General features: G+C 43.3%; 1 protein-coding gene across 6 annotated transcripts in view; it reads left to right on the forward strand.

The window, feature by feature from the left end:
- LOC127006725 (serine/threonine-protein kinase VRK1-like) overlaps nt 1-13,115 on the forward strand; it is a 34,691-nt gene extending 21,576 nt beyond the window's left edge. For 2 of the 6 annotated variants that reach the window (XM_050876976.1, XM_050876977.1), the window contains exons 2-10: nt 4,537-4,824; nt 4,998-5,350; nt 5,551-5,779; nt 5,983-6,162; nt 6,797-6,984; nt 7,648-7,751; nt 8,792-9,070; nt 9,379-9,653; nt 11,746-13,115. In XM_050876976.1, coding sequence (XP_050732933.1) covers nt 4,638-4,824; nt 4,998-5,350; nt 5,551-5,779; nt 5,983-6,162; nt 6,797-6,984; nt 7,648-7,751; nt 8,792-9,070; nt 9,379-9,653; nt 11,746-11,897 — 1,947 coding nt within the window. In that variant the 5' untranslated portion in view covers nt 4,537-4,637 and the 3' untranslated portion in view covers nt 11,898-13,115. The other 4 variants (XM_050876974.1, XM_050876979.1, XM_050876978.1 and 1 more) reach the window with 4 other exon arrangements.
- Nucleotides 13,116-13,237: the final 122 nt, after the last annotated feature.

The raw sequence follows: 13,237 nt of genomic DNA on the forward strand, positions 1-13,237 counted from the left end.
TTTGTATTATTTTTTTCCTTGGGTTCCTGTTGATCGCACATCCCCAGCAACCCCAGCAGATGAAAGTTGTGCTCCCGTGCCTGGGGGGGTCCCCGCTATGCGCACCGAGACGTATTGCGCCAACTCGGTCACGGCGCGTGTGTTGGGGGCGGGGGATGTGGGAAGGTGTGTCTGTGTGTCGAGGGGGGGGGGGGTCTGTGTGTGTGTGTGTGTGTGTGTGTGTGTGTGTGTGTGTGCTGGCCCTACTGGGTGGACTGGCACACACACACACACACACACACACACACATGCCCCACCACCTTGGCGCCCGGCAGCCCTTGGCCCACTCTCGCGCCCCGTCCACGTTCATCCAGACAGAACGAGAATAAGATAGCGAGCAGGAGCCGGGCGGTGACTAATGTCTTTCTGACGAGTAGTTCTTGTAGAGGAGGTCCGAATGATATACTCCCATATTTGCATCACTTAATTATCCGACAAGTAACTTTTAGTCCAGCTTAACTTTTTTCATCATAGAGACAAGAAAATATTGATTGAATATAAACGAAAAGGGACAGACTTTAAAAATCGTTTGCAATCTTCATGAAGGCACATATTAACTTTATAAAGAATTTCCTTCTCCAGTAATACGAGTCATATATGTTCAGATTAAGTAGATGGGCGACTCATTATACCTTAGCAACAGGTGCGGGGGTAGCAAGACACACCGTAGATGGAACCATGTATAAAATCGCGTAGATAACATGATAATCAGGTTCATATCACCCAGCTACACCCCACGATTCCTCGGTACACTGATGTCGGTATTATGAGACACCTTCGCTCCTGACATCAACAATTTCTAAAGGTCAAAGAGGGGATCAGTCGCGTTCTAAAGAGTGTTTCCTTAGGTTCATGGTACAGAAGAAGGGTCAAACTACCACCAGCCTCATAAAACTACTACTGGAAATGCCCAAAACTCCTACGAAAACCTTGTCAAATATGTGAACTTGGGCGACGAAATGTTTAGTAATGCGGCCCTGACAGATTACATCGCTCACCTATTTTCGTTGATAGGGCTTCATTCACCTTACTTTGACGCAGACAGACCACGTTCTCCATGGCCGGTATTCTCAGACGCTTCCGCCTCTCACGTCAACTAGATATTTCCGAAGGCCGAGAAGGAGATTGGTTGGGTTCTCATGATTGTTTTTCCCACGTTCATGGTACACAAGCCTTGCCAAACTACCACCAGGGTCTTAAAATTACCCAAGGGTATGCCCATGACTCATATGAAAGCCTTGTCAAATATATGTCCTCAGGCGTGGAAATGTATAAGAATAGGAGCGAAGCATGACACCCTAGCACGCAATACATAACCTTTTAAGACCATGTTAAAAAAATAAAGTTATCCGTGAAGGTGAATTTGTCAGAAAGGTCTATATAGAGTGATGAACGACCAGGAAGGAAAAAAAGTCACCTCCATAGCCTTAGGGAGTTAGGGGAAAGAAGGAGAGGGGGGAAGGGAGAAGGCTAGAAGGGGTGAAGGGCCTTGAAATGGAGCCAGCACAGCAACCTTCGGAGATAGTTCGAGAGGAACGGTTACATAAGACAGCCAGCCGGGACCCTAGCTTAAAACCCAACTTTCCCTTCCTGTAGCCGCCAGACCAGGACCTGTACATGCCCTAAAGTGATGTATAACTGATATGCATGTGCCCTAAAACGAGGTGGAAGGTTGAGAATACTTGAAGTGTTTTAAGTAAGGGAGTAAGGAAGGAGGGGTGGAGGGTGGAGAGGAGGGTGAACAACGGTGATGGATGGAAACGTAGCTTTAACTCCTTCAACTCCCTGTAGCCGTAATACCAGGACCTGTACATACCCTAAAGTGCTGTAAAACGGTTATGTCCATCCCCTAAATCACGGTAGAACTAGTTGGCGTTTAAATAATGGCGGCTGGACGGGGGAGGGGGGAGTCTGGGTGGAAGGAATGGAAGGAATCGTAGCTGAAAACTCTCTTAACTTCCGCTGTAGCAGTAAGAGCAGCACCTGTACATGCCTCAGAGTGCTGTAAAACGATTGTCAGTGCCCTAAAACGCGGTAGAAGGCCAAGGCGTTTTAAATAAGGGCGCCAGGAAGGTGGGAGGAGGAGACATCGGTGGGCGGTTGTGATGCTTGGAAACGTATCTTAAAATGTTCTTCTCTACCTGTAGCCATAAGAGCGACACCTGTACATGCCCTAAAATGCTGTAAACCGATTATATCTGTCCCCTAAAACACGGTAGAAGGCCATGACATTTTAAATAAGATGATAATAAGATAAATAAGATGGAGGGGATGAGTCATGGGTGGGTGCTTGGAAACGTATCAAAATTTTCTTATCTACCTGTAGCCATAAGAGCAACACCTGTACATGTCCTTAAATGCTGTAAAACGGTTATGTCCATGTCCCTAAACGCGATGGAAGGCCAAGACGTTTTAAATAAGGGTGGCAAGATGATGGAGGGGATGAGTCATGGGTGGCTGCATGGAAACGTGTCTTAAAATTTTCCTATCTACCTGTAGCCATAAGAGCAACACCTGTACATGCCCTTAAATACTGTAAAACGGTTATGTCCATGTCCCTAAACGCGGTGGAAGGCCAAGACGTTTTAAATAAGGGCGCCAAGAGGGGGTGGGAGGAGCCATGGGTGCGCGAACGTGATGCTCCCTCAGTCCTTCCCGCCACCATTGTGTGGGACCAGGGCGGGATGCTCTCCTGCTGCCCTGCCTTGCCATCCTTAATACTCTAGTGCTGTGTGAGTGTCCCCGTGGCTGTGAGAGGTCGGTGAAGGTGTGGGTCTACCTATGGGAAGCCCCGTGGTAAAAATGGAGAATGGTGTCTCTTGTCTGTATGGGTTTGTCTTGTGCCCTTCTTCCTTCCTTTTGCATGACGTCCCCGGCTTCTGTCTCGCACTTTTAGAGGAGGAATAATTACCTGTTTGTGCCTTATTTGTTACCTGTCCTCGTGTATCAAGTGTCCACAGGTACTACGCAGGTGTGCAAAGACGTCAGTGATGCCTTGATACGTGGCTGTTATCAGGGAGCCACATGCATATTTTTCCCCCATTGTTCTATCCGGTGCCTTCTGAACCTGCTTGTGTCTGGGGATTCCTGTTTTTCCCTACCTTTTAACGTCTGTTGAGCCTCATTGGGTGTGTCTGTGGCTGTGAGTGGAGGAGGCGAGAGAGGAAATAGCATGGCGAGGTGAGGTGACTGGGTTGGTCCACTGTTGCCATCTCTTCAAGGCCAACGGTTCCTTCCTCACCCCGGCAAGATATTTTTCCCTATTTCAAACCTGTCCATTGATCCCCCGGCTATAATATGCACGTTAACTTCCCTTTTATCAACAGTACAACGACAAGACTCAATTCCCAACTCCCTGATGTGACTAATCCAGTTTACTTTCATTGTTTCATCATTTTCCTCGTTAATTTTTTTCACTTTTAAACCTGTTCATTGATCCCCTGAATACACCTTGTTTCCTTTTATAATCACTACGACAACGGTTACTTAATTCCTAACACCCTGATTTGAGAACCAGCAAACGTTTCCCACATTTTTTTCTTGGTTAAATTTTCCATCCTTTCACCGTATTCCATCTTTCCTACGACTGTGATCTTTAATTAAACGAGGGAGCAGAAATCGTTTACTCAGGTTAACGATCAGTCTAGGAATCACTTTTTTGTCTTTTCGAGGCTTGACTCGGAACAAGAACGAGAAAGTGAGGAATGTGTGAACGTGACCATGGGGGTTATACCAACTCTCACCCTTAAGTCTCACCTCAGGCTTCATTTTCTTATTTATATAGGCCATATTTCGTCACCCATCGCTCCCGTTATATGGTTTCACTGCGTTGTCTGATAATATGTAAATTCCGTGTTATCAGCTGACTGGTGGTTGTGGGTGAACATGGCTGACTGGCTGGCAGGGTGGATGGGTGAGGTTGGGCTTTGAACTGCACATTGTAGAGGGACACGTGGCTGTTTGTGCCTCCCATTTTATATTCCAGAAGGGTTAGTACGGTGCGTTAACTGGCAGAGACTTATGTGGGGTGTGCAAAGTTGGGTTACCATGATGTGAAGGCCTTTGTGGTGTTTTGAGGTGGCAGAGCTAAACTAAACATTTGCCTCATTTTATTTCTTTGTTGATGCTGCTTGATCTATTTTATTTCACCTGTTGTTTGGCTGTTTTGGTCATCTATGTACTTAAACCAGCAAGAATTAATTTGCTGTTTACCTGGTTGTTTTACGTGTTATTTCATGACATTCTGCATCATCGGCTCAGTTTGATATCATTTATCTTATCTTTGGTTTACCCTCTTCACTCCTAACGTTCATTGAAGGATAAGAGGGAAGTGGTTGGCAGGAAGGCTTTAGTATGTACAAGTAATAGGTGTGAATGGTTGATCATAACTCTGGTGTACATTTGTTTTCCTTCAGTTTATGGCATTTTGGGGGTTTATTTTCATGTCTTGGATTTGGTTGTGCCATTTACTAATGGTTATTTCTTTGTGTCTTCTAGATTGGAGAGGGAGCAAGTGAGAGAGACGTGGGACCGTTAGGGAGAGCTTCCCTTCCACCATTCCATAGAGAACAACACCTGGTGAGAGGAGCACCAGCGCCATGCCTCCCCGCAAGGCTGCGGCTACCAAGAGTGGCTCCAAGGGGGCGGCTGCAACCAAGAGCGCCTCCAAGGGGGCGCCCAAGAAGAGGGTTGCAGCCAATGGCTTCAAGCTCCCAGACCCCATTGCCCCGGGGCTGGTGGTGAAGGACGTGGCCAAACAGAGCTGGAAGATCGGCAAGAGCATTGGTGAGTGGGAGTTTTTTGCAACAGTTGTCAGTCTTGGATTAATGGGTTCCCTTAGACCTTGTTTGCTTTCAGAACTGGATTTTTTTATGAGACAATCTTGTGTATTTGTATACTTTGATAAGGCTATTCTTATGTTTTGTCCTAAGAGAGGCATGGTGGTGGTGTTCTTACAGGTGTGGGTGGCTTTGGGGAGATTTACCTGGCTTCCAATGACACCGAGGGTCCTGTGGCCAGTGGCGCCGACTATGTCATCAAGGTGGAGCCGCACAGCAACGGTCCACTGTTTGCTGAGATGCACTGCTACATGCGGCTGGCCCGGCCGGAGCACATTGAAGGTTGGAAGAAGGAGAAGCGGCTGAAGCGTCTCGGCATGCCCAAATTCTTTGGGTCCGGCTCCTTCGAGTACAACAACCAGAAGTACCGGTTCATGGTGATGGAGCGCTTCGGCGAAGACCTTCAGAAGATCCTAGAGCAGCACAGCAAGAGGCTTTCCTTCAAGACTGTCTATCAAGTTGGCATCCAAATTGTAAGCAGCTCATTCCATACATTTTCATTACATTTTTTGTTCCTTATTTTCTGATTTGTACTATCGCTCTAGTCCTCATGTGACTTAAATGTTTCTTGTTTTTTATGTTGGATACTGTTACCCAGATTATTGAAAAAGGCCATTTTGATATAAAGGATATTGGGTAATTTAATTTAATGATGATTTTCTCTCCCCAACAGCTGGACGTACTGGAGTACATCCACAGCAAAGAGTACGTGCATGCAGACATCAAGGCATCCAACCTCCTTATTGGTCACAAGCCAGGCACAGAGAACCAGGTCTTCCTTGTAGACTTTGGTCTGGCCCGCTACTACGCCAACGAGGGTCGCCACAAGGAGTACAAGTATGATCAGCGCAAGGCCCATGACGGCACTATAGAGTTCACCTCCAGGGATGCACACATTGGTGGTAAGTGTTAATGCATTTCTGTGCGTGACAACTGTGTTTTTTTATGTACTAAGTTCTAGCTTATTACAATTTGTTCATGTATTTCCAGTCTGAATTGTATATTTCATTCAGTAAAATACTAAATTTCGCATAATGTCAATGGTAATATGTATTTTGTTAATAGTTTTGGATGCTTGCTAAGTAGTATCTCGACACTTCTGCAGCTCACTCTCGGCGTGGTGACCTTGAGATCCTGGGCTACAACATGACCCAGTGGCTGTGCTCTCGCCTGCCATGGGAGGACAACCTTCAGGACTGCAACCAAGTGTTCGCCCAGAAGAGGAAGTACATGGAGAACGTAGGTGCTCTCATCTCCCAGTGCTTCCCTGACACTGTTCCTCATGGTAAGTGCAATGTTCCTTTTCTCACTCATGTTATTGCTTCTCATGTTTTCTTTTAATATGCATTCGTTGTTTTTCATGGCAGAATTAAGAAGGCATGTGAGTAGCCTTTTCCAGTTAACCATTTTGAAGATTGATATTACTGTGTGACTTAAATATCTGTTTCAGCTTGCTATCTTCTTAGTTTTTCAGTCAAAACATGCCTAGTGAAAGAATGATGTATGTAAGTTGATGCAGAACATTGAAGTGGTGCATAGTGTGGAGTATTTGTGTGTTTTATGTTCTTATTTCACTGACATGTTTCTTGCCTCTCCCTCAAGGTCATTGATACAGAAGTCTCTACCTCATCCTTCCATGTACTTCCTTTTATTTTACTTTATATTACTCTTTCTCTCCCTCAACTCATATACAAAACAGATTGCCATGACACCATAATTCACACTTCATCCTCAAAACACCTTACACACACACACACACACACACACACACACACATATATATATATATATATATATATATATATATATATATATATATAAAAAACAGGTGCATCAAGGCTCTATCCCATGATGTCTGGCCAGAAAGAAAGGCTGCATGCATTGTTGAGACTGTATGGCATGTTTGGTTGTTCCCTCAGGCCTAAAGGAGTACCTAGATTATGTGGTCAGTCTGGCCTTTGATGAGAAGCCTGACTATGAGCGTTGCCGCAACATTCTGAGGGAGGGGCTGAGGGCAAGGGGCTACAGGGATGATGGGAAGCTGGTATTCACCTCAGCCACCCCTGTTCCTCCCTCCCGCAAGCCCAAGTCTCGTCTCGATCGCAAGGTAAGCAAGCGAAAGAGTGAAGAGTTGGAGAAAGAAGATTCGGAAGATGAGGTGATTCCTGTTAAAAAAAGTAGACCGGCAAGAAAGGCCAGTAGCAAAGTAAGTGTTCAGAGCACAAGTAGTGAAGAGCTTGGTCCAGAAGGCGAGAAAGAGAACAGTAGTAATAATAGCAATAGGAAAGTTGCTGTTAAGAAAGGGGTGAGAGGGAAGAAGGTTCAGCCTCCTAAGGTTTATGGAGGAGTGGAAAACCCGACACCACAAATGCTTGCCTTAATGCTGAAGAAATTGTAGCCTGTGCTCAAGTTGAATCTCTGGGTCCATTTCATATGTTTTAGCTTATAATAAGTTGTACTCTGTTCCAAGATTTGTATTGTTAATGTGTAATAAGGAAGATACTTGAAGCCGAGGCAGTAAGGTTCATATTTTTGTACTGTGAGGTATCGACATTAAATTTAAGTGTATTTCTCAAATGAATAAAGATGGAAGCATGAAAGCTTTTTTTTCTTGCCTCTACCTCACCCCATACACATGTAAAGGTTTTCATGGGTAACAACAATTTTTTTTTCCTTCACTTCTTCCCCCTTGAATATTATGATCATATACTTGAAAATGATAAAAATGCCACTCCCTTATGTTAATCCCATGAAAATTTTTACCTTCTAGAAACCATACAAGAGGCGTTCAGAAGAGGAGGAAAATCTAGGGGACGTCACTCCCAAGAAGCTGATGAGAGCTTCTAACATCTCCCCATGCAGACCCAGGAACAGGTACTTGTGTGTCCTTTGCCGTCTTTTGTCTCATTGCTTGCTCCAAGGATAAATCTGTTGGACTTTGCTTTGTGTGGTAACTTGAAGAGCTCAGTTTTCATGGTGGTCTCGGGGATTAACCCGTGGGCTTCGGCTATGGGAAAGCCGAGAAACGGCAAAATTACACTGCATTTTGAGACTAAGAAAAGAGCATGGAACGTACATCTGGGTACTCCTCTCATAACCATAAAGCTGTTAAAAATATTTACTTTTACTCAAACTCCATTCTTTTTGGGTGGTGTTTGTTACAAAATAAACAGTCTTGTGACGCATGGCATCTAGCCTAGAGTCGCTTGTTGTCTACTTTAGAGAATTTGACAAGTGATTACTGTGTGGATAGTGAATTCAGTCTGCCATGACCTTACAGCACCACCTAAGACAAAAAAGCCCATCTCAAGATCATTCACCCACCACTAACCCAGGGCATGTATGGTGGGTTGCTCTCTTCCGTCACTACCGACAATTATCTCGAATTATGGGTTTTATGGTGAGCCCTTTTTAGGGTCCACCGTACCACAGCCACGACTCGTGAAAGCCCAGAAAAGGGTCTGCCGACGTTCTCGGGTTAAAGCCTTTCCTTCCACAGGCCATCTTAACTAATTTTCCTACTTTTCAATGCTACATCTGGTAAAATGAAAAAGAAAAGGGTGTTTGGTGTTAAAGTGGGGTGGCTCAGGTTCAAGTCAAAGGCATTTGTTTGTGTGTGAAGATGCCCAATCTAAAATAGCAGAACTTCTGATGTTAGTCAGTGGACATCACCTTGCAGTTTCCTTTTCCTGTTTTAGTGCCTCAGACCATTCCCTAATTTGGTTTTCTTCCATGGTTGCTTGCCATTTTATTCTTTACATAAAATAAGAACTAATCTCATGCCGTTTTACCAAACTCAGCAATTACAATTTTTTTTCCAATATTATTTTAGATAGTAAAGGATTGGCATTGCCTTGGTTTGATATGTGCTTTTGTTGACACATCTATACATTCTCTGGTTGTTTCCTCTTTAGAGTGAACACTAGGACTTGTCCAAGGACCTCCATGTTGGGGATCAGTCTGAGCAAGCCGTGCCAGGTAGACTTTTCCAGTGCAGACTCTCCAGATGTCATGATTGAGAAGGAGAACCAAAGGATGCTGGCCAGGAAGCAGAGCATGAGACCCAAGCGGCTGGCCATCGTGAAGGACACCTCCCTGGACAACCCCACTCCCCAGATGGTGGAGATCATGAACAAAATACGAGAAAAGTCTGCCTCGCCACCTGTCTGTCAGAAGCGCCACCGCCACAATAGGTGGGCCACTGTTTTTCCTATTTTTCCTGAATTTACACAGATTTTGAGCTGAAGAATAACTAGAGATTTCATTTGGTCATCTCCTAGTGCTCCTCTTGCACAAATTCAGTCATCTCCCATTTGACATCTGCTTGTTCTGTCAATATATCTGTACTTAATCTTGCTTCTCATGACTGTATGATAAGCAAGGTGAGGTAAATATGTTATCGTGTTTTCTTTTATTGCATACATTTAATTATACATCTCCCTCCACATGTGCTCCTTTCTTCCACGTGTTAATCATTAGTCTCCCATTTTGCTCCACATAGTAATTGTGGGAACAGGTTGAGCCCCACAGGCGAGGATGCCCCCACCCAGTTCACCCCAGCTATGGAGGAGGTGATGCGGAGGCGTGCAGAGAGACTCAGTAGTTCGGACAGTGAGGGCGAAGGTTACGCTGTTTCCTACGCGACTGGCTCCCCACAGATGTTTGAGATGTCCGAGTCTGAGGATTCTAATGATGCCACCGTCTACTACTCCCCCACAGCTGCCTCCCCACCCTCTGCTCCAGCCCAGGTCACCAGTATGGCAACGAATGGTAAAGGTAAGGTTCCTCATGTTTTGCTACACGAGTTGAGTCGAGTGTTATAGCTCAGTTCTGGACAGTCTGGTAAGTTTCTTAGTGGTTTGAGGCTCCTTGGTGCAGGTAGGGCTTAGAAGACGAGCGACCCATGGGCGATATTCAGAACACCAACACATACAGACCAGCAGTGTCCAGGAGTCAGTACATCAGCACTGCACTGATACTACAATGCCTGCCACACGGGGCTGGCGTTGTGCTACCAGTGTCCTGCTGCCTTTACTGCCCAGGCACCTGCCACAACATCCACATATCTGGAATGCTTTACTTTTGTTTGTCTTGTTGGGAAATTGCATTTTGTGCCATGGTTTCCTGTGTAAACTTTGTGGAGAGTTAAAAAGCCTTTCATATGCTGTCACTCAGCATTTAACTCCTAAATTTCTTAGTTTTCTCAAAGCCAAGTAATGGTAAACTTTAAAGAAAACTTGATCAATTTTGTTGTTGCTGTTATGTATTTAGCCTTCCTTGTCACTTAGCTTCTTGTACATGCTATAGAATTGAAGAAACTTCAGAACCTCCATCCCAGACGCAATTACTTAAAGGGGTCTGAGTGTCCAACCTTCTTTGACCTCTGGGGCCACCTGTCCAATATAGTAACTATATTTTTTTCTCAAGCTATGTTTTAGTTGCATATGGCATAAAATTAATGCATGCAACATGTTATGAAGTTAAATCATGCAAAATAACTCAAAATGTTAGCAGGACGAAGAGAGCACAAAGGCAAGGTTCAGTAGCTGTCGCTGTGTGAAGTACCATTAATCGTGCACATGTGTGGTTACCTCACTTGCCTGCTCACACTTATTGACCAGTTACTCAGCTTCACCATTCACCTTTAGCTCTAATAATGAATTATCAATGAATTCTTGCTCAACTCGACCTGAGTAAATATTTAAAATATGATTATCTCGTTTTAGCACTTTGATTTCAGTTTGCATATTCCTTCTGCATCACTTAGCTAAGTTACTATCAACTTCTGCTGTGAGGTAGTGTTCTTTTGCTGTGGGGTAGTTGTCTAATATGGGTGGCCAGTGTTAGTATGTATCCTCAAGGCATTGGCCTTTAGTGTATGCAGGATGCAGCTGTAGATGTGGTGGTGGTCTTTTGAAGTTTCTTATCAGTAATTGCAAAGAAATGTACAGGTACTTTGACAAGGGAATAAAGAAGGAAGGCAAAATACAAACGGATTAAATTTACCATTGGTAACCAAAGAAAACAGCACAAAAGTCGTAAATGGCAAATCTCTAGGGAAAAAAAGAGGGAGAAATGCATTTACACTGAGTCCTCCTTAACAGACAGAAGGTCCCAGTGGCTGTCGACTGCCTGGAGCTGTGTGACCAACATCCTCACCTCTTATGCTGTTGTCATGAGGCCCAAGTTGGCCTCTGTATAAGGCTGAAAGCTTACCGTATAGATATAGGGACTCAGTCTTGTACCTGCACTGGAGATTGTGTGCATTATGGTTTTAATGATGCTCCAGCAGTGGCAAAGGCAGCTTAACACACTACTAGAATATCATTATTGATTTATATAATTTCCAGTTAATTTTACCATCAAATGCCTTTACATTCATATGTCCAGTGTTGTGTAATATACTCCATGGGTACATGAGTAGCACAGTTAGGTTATGTAGGTTGATGGTAGATAATTTTAAGCATGCTGGTAGCTGAAGCATCCCATTTATTATAGTACAATTACTGGATCTGAATTTTTATCAGGGTTCAGTGAACAGCAACTACTTTGTGATTATTTAATTTTATTAGTTACTCACGTAAACTTTTTTTATATCTGAAAATACTTATAAATAAATGTTACTGTTTGCAGGTATAATTACCTCATATTTAGAGATTTATGCTTTTATCTCAGCTATGGAGATATAGATGCTAGTCTATTCTTACTGTAGTATTTTCTAAGCTGCATCTATCATGAAACCATTTGGGTTATCTTTGTTAAAGGTTTATATATTAGACTTCATTTTCACACATATTTTTAGCAAACTTATATAGTAAGTGTTTAATGTAGGATGAGACCAATAACTGACTGCTTCTAATTGGTGAAGGGCAAGCCAAAGGAGTCCACTTGGTGTCCCCTCGGGAACTTGCTGACCTGCTGGAGTCAGCCCAGCTGGTGAGGAGCACAGCCACCCAGACCTACCCTGGAATTAGAGTCACACGCAGTGTATCCAGACAGACTTCCCCAGAGATGTTTTAAGGGAAATAGTGTGTGCTTGTGTGTGTGTGTGTGTACAGAAAGTGATATACAGACAAGAGGAATGTGATGGTGCTTGCCTAGGAAATGGCTCATGAAACTGCTTGAGGAACTGAAGCCAGTGTAGTGAGGTGAGTGACCTGGACATTCTGTGAGCGACTTTGTGTGACTACCAAACCTTTAGGTCTGGGCCATTGTGTCTCTGGGATCGTGCGGCAACACAACACTTCTTGGTGCTTCTTCACCTGCAGGATGTTTTGTACTTGTCTAGTGATGTGGAGAAAACAAAATCTTGACCAAGATTCCTACTAAATACTAAGAAGTCAGCGGACCAGCACGCACGAAGTATTGACGTTAAATAGTGAAAGTGTTCTTGTTGTTGTATATATTTTTTCTAGTTACCTTTTCATTCAAGTTTGATTTGCTGCAAAATGTCAATTTGTGGCTGCCATTGTCATTCATCACAAAGTTTCATTTCAGACTTAAGTTATTTCATGTCATTGTCATTGTCTTCATCTGGGGTTCATGTGCTGAGGAGAGTTTATATTTTGTTTGTAATATTTTGTATTGTCCTTCCTAAGTTGGATTAGCTGAGCTTTTCCAGGTTGCACAGTATGAGCTGTGGTCTGGCCCAACTCTACATTATAGAGTGACTGCTGCACTGTAGTGAGGCAACTCTGACCAAGGCTGTGATGGATCTAGGAAAGAGCAAGTTTTTTGCAACTTTTTAGTCTGCCGGCATTAATGTTTTCTGCTTCCTTGAGGCATTATTGAATATACTGACAATGATGAAAGGCAATATTTTTTGTACTTTTCTTATTCTTATTATTAGGTTTTCAGGAAAGAGTTTAGGTTGTGCAGTAAGTTAAAGGAGAGGTTAACTTTTAACCTTTATTTACTATTTTCTAAAAAAGAAAAAAAATCACTTAGTTACATCTGTGCAAAAGTTTCATTTATTTGCTGTAACTTGCTAGTGGCTGTGGTCTTATTGCATGTCAAGTCACATAATTACTTGATGTTGAACTGATTTATGAACTCCAGGTAATTGTTGACTGCTAAGTAATGTTGGTAGTACTGTACTTTACTCTTCTCCTTTCTCCTAAGATCTCACAAGGTTCATGTTGTGTTTGCTCAAAGCTGCGGCTCCCAACTCAGTCATTACTGATTTTATTCCACTGTATAGTGTACATTTCATTATGTAAAAATAAAGTGTTTTAATTACATATATCTCTTATACCCTAATCTATTACAGCCCATAATAAACCAATTTTGTTATTTATAGAAAACTAATGGCAACAATACACAAGTAAACTATGTCCACCTGTGGTTGAGTTTGATTAAAG

Source organism: Eriocheir sinensis, chromosome 33 (assembly GCF_024679095.1).
Source record: "Eriocheir sinensis breed Jianghai 21 chromosome 33, ASM2467909v1, whole genome shotgun sequence".
Classification (NCBI taxonomy): Eukaryota; Metazoa; Arthropoda; class Malacostraca; order Decapoda; family Varunidae; genus Eriocheir; species Eriocheir sinensis.